General features: G+C 36.9%; 1 protein-coding gene across 5 annotated transcripts in view; it reads left to right on the top strand.

The window, feature by feature from the left end:
- Nucleotides 1-18926, top strand: part of Pikfyve (phosphoinositide kinase, FYVE-type zinc finger containing) — a 77839-nt gene extending 58913 nt beyond the window's left edge. For 4 of the 5 annotated variants that reach the window (XM_045147387.1, XM_045147389.1, XM_045147386.1 and 1 more), the window contains 12 exons: nucleotides 22-142; nucleotides 2777-2872; nucleotides 6493-6576; nucleotides 7378-7472; nucleotides 9132-9296; nucleotides 10927-10986; nucleotides 12259-12435; nucleotides 13559-13662; nucleotides 14561-14689; nucleotides 16175-16436; nucleotides 16957-17031; nucleotides 18063-18926. In XM_045147387.1, coding sequence (XP_045003322.1) covers nucleotides 22-142; nucleotides 2777-2872; nucleotides 6493-6576; nucleotides 7378-7472; nucleotides 9132-9296; nucleotides 10927-10986; nucleotides 12259-12435; nucleotides 13559-13662; nucleotides 14561-14689; nucleotides 16175-16436; nucleotides 16957-17031; nucleotides 18063-18178 — 1484 coding nt within the window. In that variant the 3' untranslated portion in view covers nucleotides 18179-18926. The remainder of the gene's footprint in view (nucleotides 1-21; nucleotides 143-2776; nucleotides 2873-6492; nucleotides 6577-7377; nucleotides 7473-9131; nucleotides 9297-10926; nucleotides 10987-12258; nucleotides 12436-13558; nucleotides 13663-14560; nucleotides 14690-16174; nucleotides 16437-16956; nucleotides 17032-18062) is intronic. The other variant, XM_045147388.1, reaches the window with a different exon arrangement.
- Nucleotides 18927-19305: the final 379 nt, after the last annotated feature.

The raw sequence follows: 19305 nt of genomic DNA, 5'->3' as shown, positions 1-19305 counted from the left end.
AATTCTTCCTTTTCATTCTAGATGTGTTTGATGGCCATTTGCTGGGATCCACAGATAGCCAGGTGAAGGAAAAGTCAACCATGAAAGCCATCTTTGCTAATTTGCTTCCAGGAAACAGCTATAATCCTATTCCATTTCCTTTGTAAGTGTTTTACAATCCAGTGGCTCTGTCTCTCTGTATATAGTTCCTACATATTTAGGTCTGTTTATCTGCAGATACGTGTTTCTTAAGTGGAAATTTCATGTCATCATAGTAGAAGAAATATCTTTTGACATGAAATTTGTAGAATGTCTAATCATTGTTACTTTGTAGTGAAAGGATGAAGAAAGCATTAGCATTTGCTACATATACTGCTGTATTCATTGATTTCAATATTACTGGTTGTAGCTTTTGATGGCCAGTAATTCACTGGAACAGGGCACTGTTGTAGAAGTGGTAAGTCATAAGGAATGAAATGATTCAAGCATGTTTTCATATTAACTTTTTTATTTTGGGCTCACTCAGACTGGGAAGGCATGTAACCTGGCTCTGAAAGCTTGTTTGTCTTCTCCTGATTGACTTGTATGGCCATCAAATATTGTTCCTGTTATGGTCATATAAGTTTATTCAAAAGGTGACCGTGTGTTCATAAGGACTTTTGTTTTCTCTTAAGTGACTTTTGCATTTTTTCAACTTAAATTTTTATTTAGTGCCTATTGTATTCCCTGCTCCACCCTCCCACCCCCTGAGTGTAGAACATGATTCCCTAGGAAAGTCACTGCTCTTTAAGCTGATCTTGGAGAGGAGACAAATAGAGAATCACAGACCAGTGTGTGCCACACTGCAGGCTGGTTGTCTGTGAGTGGTCCGTTTTCTGTGTCAGGCCTGAATTTCTCTTTCTTCCGTGCTTTTCATCCCTCAAATTTTACTACCTTTGTTCATGTTCTCACCTTGTTTCTTAATCAGTAATTTTTTTTTTCCTGAATAAATCTTTATTAGTGCGGACCCTGTTTTCCTTGTACCCCTCCCAATCATACTAGGTCTCTAATATGCTTTTATAATTCTTGTCTTAGTTCAGGCTGCTAAAATGAATTACCATATGCTGAGTGGCTTCTTAACAATAAAAGATTATTCCTCACAGTTCTGGAGCTGGAAGTTCAGTATCAGGTTGCCAGCAGTTGAGTGCTGATGCGGGTATTCTTCCCCAGTTGTGGATTGTCATCCCTGTATCCTCACATGATGGCAAGAGAGGTCACATGTATGTTCCTTTTATAAGGACACTAATTCCACTGATGATGACTGAACCCTCATGACCTAAAGGCCTTAACTCCTAATGTATTGTGGGCTGTGATGTCAACATACCATTTTGTGGAGGGAAGGATCCAAATGTTTATCCCATGACCTTTTTCTCTTGCGCTTTCACATGGAGTGGTGGTCTCTTTGCCCTTCTGTACTGCACACTACCATGCTTGCTTTTCTCACTCATGTATTATTAGCACATTACATGTATAAAATGCTTAAATAATAGCTTTTCCGTAGCACATTGTGTGTTTAGTAAATAAATAATAAGTAAAATGAATGACTATTGAGTGGTGCCTAGAAGAATTAGAGTAGAAGATGGGGAGCTGGAGGGATGGCTTAGCAGTTAAGGCACTTGCTTACAAAGCCAGAGGACCCAAGTTCGATTCCCCAGAATCCACAAAAGCCAGATGCACAAGGTAGTGAATGCACCTGGAGTTTATTTGCAGTGACTGAAGGTCATAATGCACCCATTCTCACTCTCTATCTGCCTCTTTCTCTCTCTCAAATAAATTAAATAAATTTTTTAAAAGTTGGAGAGTGCAATTTGGGTAGAAATGAAGTTACCATTGAGTTTCTATGCGGTGAAAACAAAGTGTTGTGGTATTCATTGTGGAGCGAGTAGTATGATTTCTGAAGTTACTAGAAGACATTTCTGTAAAGGTTATTGAAAAGCAAAATATTTTAGACTTACTGCAAATTATTTTGTGAGACTACATGACCAGTATTTGACAACATCAGTGTTGGAGGGACTAGTTAAGAACCTTCTGATTTGAAGCCTTTGATAATTTTCCAGTTGGCTAAAAGTTGTCTTTCAAAAACTTTTTATGTATTTATTTATTTGAGAGAAAGGGAGAGAGGAAGAGAGAGAGAGAGTGTGTGAATGTGTGTGTGTGTGTGTGTGTGTGTGTGTGTGTGTGTGTGTGTGTGTGTGTTGGCATGTCAGGACCTCTTACTGTTGCAAATTATCTCCAGACATACGTACCACTTTGTGTGTCTGGCTTTACATGGGTACTGGGGAATTGAACACTAGTCCAACAGGCTTTGCAAGCAAGTGCCTTTAACCACTGAGCCATTCCCTAACCCCTTTTTTATTATCTTTTCTTGTCTGTTTGATTCAATTTTTCGTCATCAACATATATTTTAGCTTTAATTATATTCATACTGCTCAGTATTTAGTTATCGTAAAATTATTCCAGGATTTACTTTGGATTTTGTATTTGATTGACTTCTAATTTTTAAAAAATGTCTTATTTTTATTTATTTATTTGAGAGAGAGAGGCATAGAGAGAAAGAAAATGGGCATGCCAGGGTCTTTAGCAACTGCAAACAAACTCCATACACATGCACTACCTTGTGCGTCTGGCTTATGTGGGTCCTGGGGAATCAAACGTTGGTTCTTTGGCTTGGTAGGCAAGTGCCTTAACCGTTAAGCCATCTTTCCAGTCTTGACTTTTAATTTTATTCTTATTTACTTGATTTTAAAATTTTTTACAGTGATCCAGATAAACACTACTTAATGTACGAACATGAGCGGGTGCCTATTGCAGTTTGTGAGAAAGAGCCCAGCTCCATCATTGCTTTCGCTCTCAGGTATTATTCATGGGACTTGTTCTGTTATTTTAGCTGTATATTTTTATGTATATACGTGTGCTAATTACTTTATCTTGAGTATTTCTCATTAAGAAAAGGAAAATGATTAAGTAAAAAGCAAGTATATTTATTTTTAGGAATATAGTCTCATTTCTTTATATACTGAAAACCTCTACCCAAATAATGGGATATAGCATGACTCCTAAGTAGGTTCCTAATAACTAAAGTAATTTCCTAATCCTTGAAATGTGATAACCATTCTTGCTGTTAAAATTTGTAACCCTTATTTGGTTTACTTATTAACATAATACTTGAAACATACTGCCTTATATTATCTGAATATCTGAATATCATTTTCTCTCTACTTCCCACACATACTGGCTGAAATTTTCCTACTTAGAGAATCCTTCATAGACATGTTTGAGTTAATTTTTTAAAATATTTATTTTATTTATTTGCAAGAAGAGAGAGAGAGAAGAGAGACATAGAAAGAATGGGCACACCGGGGCCTGTAGCCCTTGCAAATGAACTCCAGATGCATGTGCTCCTTTGTGCATTTGGCTTTATGTGGGCATTGGGGAATCAAACCCCGGTTGTTAGACTTTATAAGCAAGTGCCTTTACCACTGAGCCATTTCTCCAGCCCCATATTTGGATTTTTAAATTTTTTTCCATATTTGAATTTTTTTAAAAAAATATTTATTTATTAGAGAGAGAGAGAGGGAGAGAATGGGCATGCCAGGGCCTTCAGCTGCTGCAAATGAACTCCAGATGCATTGTACCACCTTTTGCATCTGAATCATGGGCATCCTGGGAAATCAAACCTGGGTCCTTTGACTTTGCAGGCAAGTGCTTTAACTGCAGAACTATATCTCCAACCCCTACTCCCCGCCATTTGAAATTTACACAATTATCATTTGTGTTAAAGAAGCATTGCACTTTTAAAATATTTGTATTTAAAACCCATCATTTTAGTAATAAAAGTATCTAAGTCGTGGTCAAACTTAGTTGAAGTAGCAGCTGAGGTGTTTAATGTTTTTTTTCCAATATAAGGCATTACAACATGTCTTGTTCATGGAAAAACTGTATGATTAAATCTAAAATTTGCTATATGTGGCATTGGATATGCAAGGGTCAGCCGAGGCAGACCCTTAGTTAATTGATTGGTTTAATTATCTTTGTTATAAAGTTGAAATACTGACTCTTGCTCATTGAAACATTTTGATTTGAATTAATGTTTTAGATCCCACATTTATATTAAAGGTTCACACACAAGTAATTGTAAATGAGACAACTGCCAGTACCTGATCTCTGTTGCCTAGTTTTCCACTCACAGTCATACACCTAAGTACCTTTTAACCCCACAGGACAAAAATGTCTAACATTCAGAACTACCAATGATAAGAAGAAAAACAATTATTTTTCTTTAGGGAATGAAATGCTTTCCATCGTAATGGACTTTAACCACGTTCTCATGTGTGCCTAGCTGAATATCATTTTGGCATAGTTATTACATTTGGCATTGCTAGTGCACAGGTTGGAAATGCAGATCTGTTTTGAAGTCCTGAGCAATTTCTTCTGGAGGGAGAGCTTGCAAATCAGAAGTTCAGGGGACTTTTCTAGTGTCTAATTGCATGGAGTGCAACAATACCAGATTGGTAACGATGATATTACCTTACCCCTCTAGTAGTGGGTGCACTCTGGCCAGTAGCTTTTGTCACCAGTTGTTTCCTTTACCTGTGGCGAATTTGTGGTCAGTCTGCTTTTTTGAACCATGGTGTGGAAACGTTCCCTCCCCACCTTCTTTTGCTGGAACTAGATGTAGTATTTCTTTTTCTTTTTTTGTGTGTGTGAGGGCTACACATTAAGTATTGGGAAAGTTTTTCCTTCAGTACTCTCCAGCATTATGAATAGAATATTTGCTTTTCACCTTATATTCATAATGCATCAAGAGATAAGAAAAGTATCAAAGTGGGAACTTTTGTAGTATTAGGAAGCAAGTAGTAGCTGGGTGGGGTGGCACACGCCTTTAATGCAGCACTCAGGAGGCAGAGATAAAAGGATCATTGTGAGTTTAAGGCCACCCTGAGACTAAATAGAAAGCAAGTATTCTAGTTGAGCTCATCTTTCATTGTCTTAAGAAAAATAATGCAATCTGACATGCTTCTTTTACTCCATGAAATTTGATTTTTTACTTAAAAATTATTTATTTTTAAATATTTATTTTTATTTTTATTTATTTGAGAGAGAGAGAGAGAAAGGCAGGGGCAGTGGGAGAGAATGGGCACATCAGACCCCCCGGCCACTGCAAACCAACTCCTGACTCATGCGTACCCTTGTGCATCTGGCTTAAGTGGGTCTTGGGGAATTGAACCCGGGTCCTTTGGTTTTGCAGGCAAATGCCTTAACTGCTAAGCCATCTCTCCAGCCCCTATTTATTTATTTTTGAGAAAGAGAATGAGAATGGGTACCCCAGGGCCTTAAGCTGCTGAACAAACTCTAGACATATGTGCCCTCTTGTGTGCATATGTGACATTGCATGCTTTGCATCACTGTACTCTGGCTACATGGGACCTGAGATTTGAACATGAGTTCTTAGGCTTTGCAGGCAAGTGCCTTAACTGCTAAGCCATCTTTCCAGTCATTTTGAAATGTGATTTTTTATTTTTAATTTTTAAAATTTATTTTGTTTCTCAAGGTAGGGTCTCACTCTAGCCTAAGCTGACCTGGAATTCACTATGTAGTCTGGAGCCTCAAGCTTAAGTTGATCCTCCAACCTCTGCCTCCCAAGTGCTGGGATTAAAGGCATGTGCTACCACATCTGGCTTGAAATGTGATTTTTTAAAAGCACAACTTCTAGGCTTCTGGTCTAAGAATCAGACTTATTTTGGGGGGCTAGTAGAGTATTAATCTTTTTCTTTTTTAAAACAATATTTTTTATTTACTTATTTGAGAGAAAGAGATAGGTACAGAAGTAGGCGGATAGAGAAAGAAAGAATGGGCTTGCCAGGGCCTCCAGCCCTGTAAACGAACTCCAGATGCATGTGCCTCCTTGTGCATCTGGCTTATGTGGGTTTTGGGGAGTCGAACCGAGGTCCTTTGGCTTTGCAAGCTAGCATCCTAACCGCTAAGTCATCTCTCCAGCCCCCACATTAATCTTTTTCTTTTTAAAGTTTAGAAAAGTGCTCTCATGTTCCTTTGCTCTCTATTATACTAAACCTCAGTGTTTCTTGGTTTTAAATTGCTTATTCATGATCTAAAAATTAACAACTAGGTTTTTCTTTTCCTTTGTGTGGTACTGGGATTTGAACCCAAGGCCTTGCCAGTGCTGAGCAAGAGCTCTACAACTGGGCTACATCCCCACCCTTGTACAAGATTTTGGGATCACTGTTAAGGTTACTGATACTAGCTGATGAGTTGGTAGGTCTTTTTTGCCTGTGAAGACATCAACCTTCCTCGTGAAGCTTTTATTTGATTTTTCTTAGTTAACTCAAATGTATTTGTTTAATTATGGACACTTAAATAATTGTGTTTCTGTAATGTAAAACATTCTAGAGCTTATGATGTACTTTTATAGAAGAGGTTAATGTTTACCATTTTTCAACCTATTTCTACCCTAAGTTGTAAAGAATACCGAAATGCCTTAGAGGAATTGTCCAAAGCATCTTTGTGGAGCACTGCTGAAGAAGGGCTTCCAGCAAATAGGTGATTCATGGTGGAGTAACATCCATTTTCCTTCATCTGGGTCATCACTTTCTGTCTCCTTTTGCTTCAGTTCTTCCACAGCATATTACCAGTGTAGAACATCTATGATCCAGATAGTGCCATTCATTTCAGCCATTTATCGAGACAACAAAGTCAAGTGTAGTTACCTTGTACAGTTTCTTGTGATATAGCTTCTGCCAGTTGTTATAATCATTTAGTGTATGTTGCAGATTTAAGCTTGAAGTATTTTTGCAAAAATTAAAACAAAAACTAAAAGTTAAAGATGATCACTTGTGCAGTTAGTGTGTGGCTGTTTGGCTTTATAATTGTGCTTATGAATTTTCCATACTACTAAATATCTTTATATTTAAAAACCACTCTAATCAGTGCCTTAAGCATGTTCAGTATTGGCAGAAATTGGCATGGGCTTCTTATTGTGGGAGTCAATTTTTCTGTTTTACTAATCTGATAAAATTTGATTTGAATTACTATTTGTGACTAGAGTTAGAAAACTGAAATTGGTATTGTCTGTAATTGACTTATGTTTCTAATGGACTTGCAGAAACTACTATAAAAGTTTGTTTTTATAAATTTTTATAGTTATATAGCATTTGCTTGCCTAAATCTAATAGATCATTCAAATTTTTCTTTTATGTTGATTATTTACTCATTCAAATTATGTGTCATTGTCTGATATTGGGGGTAGGGTCAGGTGAGAAGTAGATTAATATAGGAATTAGGATACTAGCTATTTTCTTTCTGAATAATTTAAAGCAAATTTCTTTGTTGTCTTTCATGTAGCTCTCTAGATAACAGACCAAAGAGTAATAGCCCTATTCGGTTACCTGACATCAGTGGACAGACCAACCGCACAGCAGAAGCAGAGCCACAGCCAAGTAAGATGACAGAAACACAAGTTTATAATTATTTTATTTGTGATTATGACTGACAGAAGAAAATACAACCAATGAGAAATGTCATCAAGCAATAATTTACTACTTCTGGGCTTTGGAAAATACGGATTTAGACTTTTTTGTTTTTTTCAAGGCAGAGTCTCTCTTTAGTCCAGGCTGACCTGGAATTTACAATATAGTCTCAGGGTGGCCTCAAAATCATGGCGATCCTGCCTCCCAAGTGCTGGGATTAAAGGCATGCACCACCCACACCTGGCTGATTTAAATATTTTTAATTTCTTCTTTAATAGATGACTTTTTTTTTATTTGATTCTTACCTGAAATGTAGATTCAAATTATAGAATTTGAAACTCTTAGGAGCCCCTTCTTGTGTGATTTAGAAAGAAAACACCTTGGGCTTTCTCATAATTTCAGTTTATGATGTACAAAAATTTATAAGTTTTTGAGTTTCTACATTATTATTGGCATTATTAAAATAAAATTTCATAATGTCTCCTTTAATCTCCACCATAACCACATTAGAATTATTTGATATATTTCTATATTTTTAGGACAGAAGCTAAGGTTAGGTTAATTAATTTGCTCAAGGTTAGAAAGTGATTGAGCTGGGATTTGAACTTAGGTATTGTTAACTTTCTCAGTTGGCAATACAGTTGGCTGTAAGTAACTGAAAATGAACTGCAGAGGCTTAAGCAAATAATAAAATAACATTATTTAATAAAAAATAATTATAAAATAACATTGCTGGAGGAGACAGTTGCTGGCATTGGTTTACTCTGCATTTTTATGATAATACAGAGATAATTTCGCTTTTATTCTAAGTTTTCCTTATAGACAATAATATTCCAAGTTTTCTTGCCTTTGAAGCAGAAAGAAGGTTGGTAGAAGGTGTAGCTGTTCTCTTTTTACAATTGTATTATTTAGACCTCCCCTTTGGTCTTTGGACAGAAATGACTCTTAACAGCCACTCCTAATGTCAAGGAGATGGAGAAAGTAGGGGCAGCATTTTCCTGGAGGGCTTTTGCAGATTACAGTCCAATTGCTGGCTCTTTACACATGGCTACCCCTACAAAAAGTTGGAGTTTTGCTAGCAAGGATCAATGTGAGAATAGGTATTAAGTACATTTATGATGATTAAAAATTTACATTATTCAAGTCATTCGTACTAATATGATGAATGAGACTAAAAACTTAAAAGAGCAAGCTTTTATAAGTTTTTGACCTTCTGTGATACTTAGGTTTTGAATTGTGCTATAAACAAAGTTTTCCTGTGCTAAATAAAACACAGAACGCAAAGATTCAAAGATGTCACCTTTACTCTGAATTCTTTCAACTGGTGAAATTGTAATAGTATAAGATGTTAGCTATAAGTCACTCTTGCTGTTTAAGACAAGACTGCTTCTGAAAGACATGTTCGAAAGACTTTCAGGAGAATTTCTCACATTCTTGACCATGCTTAGCTGAGAATTTTTCTCATTTACGATGGTACTGGTGCTTGACATGGCAAAGCAACAACGCACAAAACAGCTGTGCAGAGCTCAGCTTCACTAACTTCGTGTCACGGCTACTGCTAACAGAGGGTTGAGCTTTCATTGTCTGCTTTTTTTGGCCTATACTTAACATGCCACCTTCTACTTTTAGCCAAAAAAGCCTCTGGAATGTTGTCCTTCTTCAGAGGGACAGCAGGAAAGAGTCCTGATCTCTCTTCCCAGAAGAGGGAGACCTTGCGTGGAGCAGATAGTGCTTACTACCAGGTTGGGCAGACTGGCAAGGAGGGGACGGAGAATCAAGGCATCGAGCCTCAAGGTGTGCAAAGTTAACAGTTGTGCTTATTCTAGGATTTAATTAATTTATCTTAGTTAGCTTTGCATATTTCTTACAGGTTGAAGGAGATAATTCTTGCTGCAGCCAAGGCCATTCTGTCTGTCCTCACCTTCCCTTCAGTGGAGTAGACCAGAAACATGGTACTTGGAGAGTCCATATGGCTTCAGCAGCTACTGCTGTTGCTTACTGTGTGATAGAATCAGAAATCCCTAGTTTCCATAGCTTTAAATAGTTGAAAACAGGGCTGAAGAGATGGCTTAGTGGGTAAGGTGCTTGCCTGCAAAGCCTAAGGACCCATTTTTTACTGTCTATATCCCATGTAAGCCAGACACACAAAGGTGAAGCAAGCACAAGATCACACATGCCCAGTAGGTGGCATAAGAATCTGGAGTTTAATTGCAGTGGCTGAGGCCCAGGCACACCAATTCTCTCTGTCTTTCTTGCTCTCTCTAAAATAATAGACTAAATCTTTTGTCACTGAAGTGCTTGAAATATACTTTGATGTTGAAAAGAAAAAAAAATTGTTGAAAACAGTGTCTTCTGAGGTTTACTGAAGGCTAACATTACATAAGTAAAGCGCCTATATATGTAATTCTGTGTATGGATTCAGCCCTTTGACTCCATCATTGCCCCTTCCAGATGTGTGCTTGCTTTTTCAGCTCCCCTAAGGTGGATGCTGTTGATGCCTATCTTCATTTGGTATTTAAAAAAATAGGTCTACCTCATTATGTCTGGGTGTGACAGATTTGACAGACTCTACCAACTTGACCTGTGTTTGTAGATCAAGTTTTATTGGAACATATACATTCATTTTCTCTTGTCTGGTTGCTTTCACAGTGTATTAGCTAGTTGGGTAGTTGCAGCTGAGTAAAACGTTTCCTGTCTAGTTCTTCAGAGAAATTGTTGGATGACCCAAGGTTACACCATCAGCTACTAGTGTAAAAAGTAGGAACTGCAGATGGCTTGCTTGGTGTACATGCCTCTAATCCCAGAGGCTTAAGCTGGAGGATTACGAGTTTATAGCAATATACTGCCTTGAAACAAAGCAAAAATAGTGCCTGAAAAACCACTTAGGGATCTGTAGGTAGCTATTCACCTTTAGGTGTTTATAATGTGATTTTTGAAAAGCTTTGATGCTTAAGAAATGACTGAAATGTGAGACTTAGGGGTTGATTTGTTCTTCTGGATATTAATGTGTATTTCAAATCTTGTAGTAAGCAAGGTGAATCTGGCAGATGGTTTGCCAAATTATCAGGCAAATACAAAACTCCCCTAGTAGGATCTAACACATTGAAGAAGCATTATTCTATGTATTCCTGGAACTGGGTCATAAGCATGAATAAAGAAGTCACAGGATTTATAAAGACTGAGGTACTATGTTGCTGTCTCAAAATCCAGTTTAAGAAAAATTATCAAATCTGAAATAATAGAAATTTAAAAATACTTTTTTGTCATTTTCACAGTTTGTCTATCTAATGTTTGCTTTGTAGGTATGACTAGGGTGTATGTATCATTGATTTGCTAACTTTTGTTGTTATGTCAGGGAAAAAAGAAAGACAAAGTGAACTTGTAACTAATGCTTTGCTTTTACTACTGGCATTTACCCTTTTAGATGAACTAGATGGAGGAGATACACAAAAGAAGCAACTTACAAATCCTCATGTGGAACTTCGTGAGTATGAAGTAACATTGTCCTTTTGGGGAGAGGGACTAGTTGATAACTATTACTTGAAATTTCTAATTCCATTTTAGATAAATGTCCTGATTTTTTTTTAAATATTCAGCTTGCTCTTTCATTTTTTAAAATTATTTTTATTTATTTATTTGAAAGTGACAGAGAGATAAAGAGGCAGGTAGAGACAGAGAGAATGGGCGCGCCAGGGCTTCTAGCCACTGCAAATGAACTCCAGACGCATGCGCCCCCTTGTGCATCTGGCTAACATGGGTCCTGGGGAATGGAGCCTCGAACCGGGGTCCTTAGGCTTCACAGGCAAGCGCTTAACCGCTAAGCCATCTCTCCAGCCCAATATCCTGATTTTTTTCAAAAGAGTGTTAAGTCTTGGTACAAATTTAATTTAATGCATTACTCAGTATAAGAAATATGTACTTTTATTTTCTAAGTTTAATTAAAACTATAATTAATAATTTATAAATAAATTTATAATTTGTACTTTAATTTTTGCTATTTAAATCTTTCCTATTAGGCAATTGAGAGACACAGAGCTTGACAAACACTAAGATGTTTATTTTATTTTTTATAATTTATTTTTATTTTTACTTCTTTATTTGCAAACAGAAAGAGAGAAGAAAGACAGAGAGAGAGAGAGTGGGCACATCAGGGCCTGTAGCCACTACAAATGAACTCCAGATGCATGTGCCCCTTGTGCATCTGGCTTACGTGGATCCTAGGGAATCAAACCTAGGTCCTTTGGCTTTGTAGGCAAATGCCTTAACCACTAAGCCATTTCTCCAGCCCACTAAGATGTTTATTAAAAATGAGATGTAGCTCACGGGCAGAGAGCTTGACTAGCATTCGAGAGGCCCTGGTTCAATCCCTGGTACTGTACAAACACAAGGTATTTATTAAAGATTGCTATAGCAGTACAATGATGAAAGTACAATGGCCAGTGTTAAGTTAGAACTGAGTCTTATGGTTGATTATTTTGAAAATATACAAGTTTAGTCATAGGATGTTCTCTAGTCTCTCTGAAGATTATTTTTAAAAATTGTGATAAACAGGGTTTTATACTTGTACCATACTTAAATAGTTGCACTTGGTACTAGTATTTTCTGCTTTAATAACTTTTTTATGGGTTGTTGATTTAGCTCCGTAGATCCTGGGTTTAGTCCTCATACCTCAAAAAAAAATCACAAAAGATTCCCCCCACACACAAAAAAAAAAAACCTGGGAAAAATAATTTAAAAAAAATCACTCTCTTTGTAGAATTTTCTGATGCGAATGCCAAGTTTTACTGCCGGCTATATTATGCGGGAGAATTCCATAAAATGCGTGAGGTGATTCTGGGCAGCGGTGAGGAAGATTTCATTCGTTCCCTTTCCCACTCATCTCCCTGGCAGGCCCGGGGAGGCAAATCCGGAGCGGCTTTCTACGCCACAGAAGGTGAGTGATTCAGTTGTGTGCTGATCGAGCATACACCGTCCTTTTCCTTTTACATAATTTATACATCATTTGAAGTGAAGTACTTTGGTACTGTGGTATTGTCTATGGCCAAACAAAGTTTCCCAGTTTCTTTCTAGAGAAGATGTAATAAGATACTTAAAAGAATGTAGATGTTTATGATTGTAATGAAACATGATTGTAATGAGACTCAGATATTGGTCAAGTCCTTACTGAACTCTTTCTAGTTCTGAGCTCTCCAATTGTAAGTAGAAACTATGTGAGTTATTTTTTGAGATTCTGTGGCCAAAATACATTATAGAAACACTTTAAGAGAGGAAAGATGTATTTTGGCTCATGTTTTAGTGCCTGATTGGTCCCAAGTGCTTGAGCAGATCATAATGGTAAAGAGGCATGTGGTGGACATCTATTCATATCCTAGCAGACAGTAGATCAGGAAGTGGGCCTGAGAATAACTTTCTCTATCCACCTCCACCAAATGTTCCATGACCTTCCAAAATAGCATCACCAGGTAGTGAACAAGCTTCAAAACCTGAGCCTGAGTTTTCAAATTTCAAATTTCAGAATGAAACCATAGCAGAGAGTTTGTACACAATTCAACTGGGTGTCTCAGAATTGTTGAGAGAAAGGTATTACTAGAAATATTTGACCAGAAAATACTAAGACCCAGTTCTTTGCCTACAAGGGCTTACATAGTAATGTGACCATTTATATTTAGCATTTCATTCTCTATACCCACTGACAGCAAAATTTAAAAAAAAATGTAACAGTTTTCTTGCTTGATAAAAATTTCAATAACTTTCTTGCTACTGGATTAACAAAGGAGTTTGTAAAATTTCTTTTATAACCTTTAAAAAGTAATGAAAGAATTCATGCTTTGCATTTAGATTTGGTGCTATCAAAACTAGAGGTTCTTCATATAAATCAATCAGAAACGAAGTATTCTTCCAGCCTTTTAATCACCAGAGAATTCTATTGTGACCAAAATTTTAGCAGGGACATCAGAAAATGCCTCTTAAAAACAGGAAAAAAATAGGGATTTTATTTATGATTTATCACAGAAGACAAATTATAATTGAATAAATGGGAGATTTTTGCCTTGTAGATGACAGGTTTATTTTGAAGCAAATGCCTCGTCTGGAAGTCCAGTCTTTCCTCGACTTTGCACCCCACTACTTCAATTATATTACGAATGCTGTTCAACAAAAGGTAGGAATTCTAAATCTTGGCAGTCATAGTAGACTGGGCCTTTTCACATCCTGTGGGTGAGTCTTAATGACAGTTTTCTTTGTGGTAAGATGGTAAAATTTGAGCAGGACATGACTGAGATCTCTGTTATGCTATTGAGGTGTGATAGATTCCAAGTTTTCATATATTTTTCCTACCCCTGCCAGTTGAGGAATCAAGTGACCTCCAGCAAACTTTTTTTTTTTTTTTTTGAGGTAGGATCTTACTTTAGCCCAGGCTGTCCTGAAACTCACTCTATAGTCCCAGGCTGTCCTTAAACTGACACTGATCTTTTACCTCTGCCTCCCAAGTGCTGGAATTAAAGGCATGTGCCATGATGCCTGGCTGCAAGTTATTATTGAAAGGTGGTATGTATGTATGTATGTCAGCCTAAAATGTTAAGATTGGATGGGATTAACTTGACATTTAGTAATTTTGTTGAGAAAAACATTTGGTGCATATGTTGGTAAGAAGATGTCTTCTTTAACATGAGTAGAAGCCAATGACCCAGGTTTGGTCAGTTGTTACTTAAAAGTTACCCTTGCCCTATGAAATTTCATGAAGGAATTACAGAGATTTCTATACTTATTAATAAGCTATAGTTTATTGTATGGTATTGAAGAGAATTCCAGGTCACAGTAAAGTTTTTGAATTTGAACTGCTTTGAAGGACTGTTCTTGTGATTTTGAGGATCTGTTGTTTTTATTGTCATTGCTAATTGTACTCAAGTCTTAACATTCTAGTGTTGGAAATATTCTGCCTGTTTATATTATTAGGAGATCATGCTTGAGTATTGTGAATAATTTCAGTACTAATATTGAATTACAAATAATCTTTTTTTTTTTTTGAGAATCATTTATTTTGATCTTTTCTTCATTAGAGGCCCACTGCCTTGGCCAAAATTCTTGGAGTTTACAGAATTGGTTATAAGAACTCTCAGAACAACACTGAGAAGAAATTAGATCTTCTTGTCATGGAAAATCTTTTCTATGGGCGGAAGATGGCACAGGTAAAGATGTTGGATTATGGAACATTTAACTATGAGAGCTTTTAATACTTCTGTTATTGAATATGATATATTAAACATAATAAATATTAAATAATAACATACTTATAGTACATATTTAACTTTGGTACATAATGGCCAAATTTAACTATTGACTTGTTAGAAGAATAAATAAAAATTGATATGTATTTGTCCTATATCTGAACATTCTCTTATGTCTGTCTTTCCCTCTCCATCTCTAATAAATAAATAAAAATAATTTTAAAAAAAGCAGATCTAGGGCTGGAGAGATGGCTTAGCGGTTAGGCGTTTGCCTGTGAAGCCTAAGGACCTCGGTTTGAGGCTCGATTCCCCAGGACCCACGTTAGCCAGATGCACAAGGGGGCACACGCATCTGGAGTTCATTTGCAGTGGCTGGAAGCCCTGGTGTGCCCATTTCTTTCTCTCTCTGTCACTCTCAAATAAATAAATAAAAATAAAAAAAAGTTAAGTTAAAAAAAATTTTAAAAAGCAGATCTACTTCCACTATCTTAACTATAAAAATGAATTAGCTGAGGCCCAGAGAAAGTAAGTACCGTATCAAAATCACATAGCCATTTTTAGATTTCAGGTTGGCCATATATGTGTGTGTGTGTGTGTGTGTAATTTATTATAATATATATTTAATTTTAATTAATATATTTAATTTAATATTATAATGTATTTTATATATATATATAATTTTTTTTCCTTTTTGGTGTTTCAAGGTAGGGTTTTGCTTTGGCTCAGGCTGACCTGGAATTCACTATGTACTGTCAGGGTGTCTTCAAACTCACTGCAGTACTCCTACCTCTGTCTTCTGAGTGCTGGGATTAAAGGCATGTACCACCACGCCCGGCTCAAGTTGGCTATATTTTAAATGCTACTTTCAAAGTACTAGTCCTTGAACTGTTTCCAGTATGATGATATAAGCTTGTGCCTCCATTTAATTCAGTGCACTGCTTTCTTCCTGGAGAACACCTTCGTATAGGAACATTAGCTGATCTAATCTACTCTTTGTATTGGCATAGCACTGGGCTGTAGACTACCCTTTAGTCCATGCTGGTCCTAGTCATCAGGTTCTCTGAACTTTCCTACCACTGAAATATTCAGAAAATTATGCCCTTATTAGAACACTGCCTAAAGTTATTATATAGCATTTTGTTATGAAAACTTTTGTTTCATAAGACTGTTTTCCTCCTATAGTGTTTGATGATCCACATACATACTTTTGAAGTTACTTGTTAATATAGCTTCAAATTGATTAAACTGACCAGAGTATTTCTGAACTGTTTCAATAGTTGAGGACCCAAGTATTATTTCATAGGATATAGTATACCATTATATATTTTGTGCTTAGATTAAAAAGTGTGTATAATGGTAGTAACTACAATGCAGCTTTCTTCCCCTTTAAATAATTACCATTGTGGCAACTCACACATAAATAATAGAGAATTCTCTTTGTGCTAGGTTTTTGACTTGAAGGGTTCACTTAGAAATCGAAATGTAAAAACTGACACTGGGAAAGAGAGTTGTGATGTGGTCCTGCTGGATGAAAACCTCCTAAAAATGGTTCGAGACAACCCCCTGTACATTCGCTCTCATTCCAAAGCTGTACTAAGAACCTCCATCCACAGCGACTCCCATTTCCTTTCCAGCCACCTCATTATAGACTATTCTTTGCTGGTTGGGCGAGATGATACTAACAATGAGCTAGTAGTTGGAATTATAGGTAAGTCAATTGCTGTTCAATATGGTTTAGTAATGTCTTCTTGAATGTTTTTGGAAGCTCTCAATTATAATTTCAAAAATAGTATATAGTTCATTTTGTTTGGTTTGTTCATTTTAAAATAATGTCTCATTGTGGGGCTGGGAAAATGACACAGTAGTTAAAGGCACTTGCTTGAAAAGCTTTCTGGCCCAGGTATGGTTCCCCAGTAATAACGTAAAGCCAGATGCACAAAGTGGTACATGCGTCTGGAGTTTGTTTGTAGTGGTAAGAGGCCCTGGTGAGATTATATGTTCATTACTTTTATCTCTCCCCAAATAAATCAACAAGTGATTTTTTTTAAAAAAAGAGGGGAAAATGTATCATTGTGAGGATTATACAAAGTAATGTGGCTAAGACCTTTGAACAGCTGCTGGCATATTGAAAGCACTCAATAAGAAATGGCCATGGTCATCAAGCCTGCTGCATTTGCTTATGTGCTTCAGTCTTACTGCTCATGTTTCCCACCTCCTTCCTCCCTTAGATTATATCCGAACTTTCACGTGGGACAAGAAACTCGAGATGGTTGTGAAATCAACAGGAATTTTAGGAGGACAAGGTCAGAAATTTTTGTTTTAATTTTTTAACTGTTCCTTATAATTAAGACTTAAAAGTATATATATTTTTTTGCTTCAGTATGCATGTGTCTGAGTGTTTGTAAATGTATAGGCTCATGTGTGTGCAGGTGCATGTGCATGCCTGTACATTTGGAGGCCAGAGGACAACTCAGGTAACATCCCCAGGGATGCTGTGTACCTGTTTTTGAGACAAGGTCTCTTATTGGCCAACAATTCACCAATTAAGCCAAACTGGCTAGACAGTAAACCTCAGGAATCCACTTGTCTTTGTGTCCCCAGTGTATGTGACCATGCCTGTCATTTTATATGGGTACAGGGCATTGAACTCAGGTCCTCATGCTTGCAAGGCAAACACTTCACTGACTGAGCCATCTCCTCAGCCCCCTATTTAAAACAAACATACAAACAAACAAAAAACTTCTGAAAAACATAGTAGCTGGGCATGATGGCTCATGCCTATAATCTTAGTGCTTAGGAGCTGACGTGGGAGGGTCAAGGCCGGCCTGAGTTACATGAGACCCTGAATCAAAAACAACAACAAAACCAAGCAAATAACAACAATCAAAAAACAACATGATTGTCCCTGATTTTTTTCATTTCTAAAATGACTAATCAGTATGAAGAATTGTGTAGGTGAGGAATTATTGGGTTTAGACTTATGTTAAAATGTCAGAGTTTTTCTGAGTAAAGAAAAAAAGTCAAGCCAGAAATTCTGAAGGAATCTTTTGTTTAAGACCTGCTATCTTCTAATTTCTCTAAGAAGAACTCTTAGCCATGTTTGTCAATTTAGACAAGTTCTAGGCAAGAGCTTGTCTCTTAAAAGGGCCCTGTCCCATGGCAGGTGACATAGCAAATAACCCTATGTCCTCTCTCATGTACTCTGACATATATGGTAGTTTGTAGTTAATTAAGTCAGTGGCCCAATTAGTTTAACACACACACACACACACACACACACACACAATGTATATAATATGTATTTTTCCTTTTTGTCTTTTTTTTTTTTTTTTAGGTAAAATGCCAACTGTGGTCTCCCCAGAGTTGTATAGGACTAGATTTTGTGAAGCCATGGACAAGTATTTCTTGATGGTACCAGATCACTGGACAGGGTTGGATCTGAATTGCTGAAATCAAGCAGAGAATTTGAAATGGATCATGAAGGATAAGGGGACAGGAGCAAGAAACCAAAATAAATGACTTTGTTTAATTCTTCCATCGATTTTATTGCTGGACACAGAGCTCTTTGGGTTGTCCATGACTGAAGGGGTAAAAATCTGTGGATATGCATTGTGGCTTTGATGCCTGCAAATGGACTGTCTATCAATTGAGGAATTACACTGAAGCTAAATCAGATCTTTGACACAGGGCTGGGATTGGAGATGAGTAGGTAGGGTGAGAAATTGAGCTGTCATATTTGCTAACTAATTGAAGAGGAAAACTAATAGATTGTGACTATCCTGGCATCACATTTGAAAGTCTTTCCTTAGAAAGCATTTGCGCAGCTGCTGAAGTGCTGTGTTTCATATAAAATAATTTAATGTTTATATTATTAGAATTTATGAAACATGTAGGACAAGTCAGATTTATCTCATTAATGGCCACTTAAACAGATTGGCACTTGGTATTGAGGAACTTGACTTGAATTGGGCATCCTGCTGTGTATTGTGTCTTCCCAGCTTCCTTGCTTTCAAGTATGTTGGATGCATTAGCCTTCTGTTTTCTCTGGGTGACAAGAGTGCAGAAGTATGAACTTTCAGCCCTTTGTTCACTCTTCTTCCTTTCTTTTTTTTCCTTTCCTTTCCTTTCCTTTCCTTTCCTTTCCTTTCCTTTCCTTTCCTTTCCTTTCCTTTCCTTTCCTTTCCTTTCCTTTCCTTTCCTTTCCTTTCCTTTCCTTTCCTTTCCTTTCCTTTCCTTTCCTTTCCTTTCCTTTTCTTTCTTTCTTTCTTTTCTTTTTTTTTTTTTTTTTTTTTTGTTGAAGTAGGGTCTCACTATAGCCCAGGCTGACATGGAATTCACTATGTACTCTCAGGGTGGCCTCAAACTCACAGCAATCCTCCTACCTCTGCCTCCCGAGTGCTGGGATTAAAGGCGTGCACCAACACGCCTGGCTCTGATTGTTTAACTTTTGCATAATATGCCAAACAACAACTCTTTGCATATAGTGTAGATTTTACTATCATTTTCAGAGAAAATATAGTGATTAGTGAATGAGTCTGCAGCCACTAAATCCTAGAGGAAGAATTAATAATGAAGGA

The sequence above is a fragment of the Jaculus jaculus genome, chromosome 4 (assembly GCF_020740685.1).
Source record: "Jaculus jaculus isolate mJacJac1 chromosome 4, mJacJac1.mat.Y.cur, whole genome shotgun sequence".
NCBI lineage: Eukaryota > Metazoa > Chordata > Mammalia > Rodentia > Dipodidae > Jaculus > Jaculus jaculus.
Note: the sequence above shows the minus strand (reverse complement) of the source record. Positions and strands in the feature narration are given on the sequence as shown.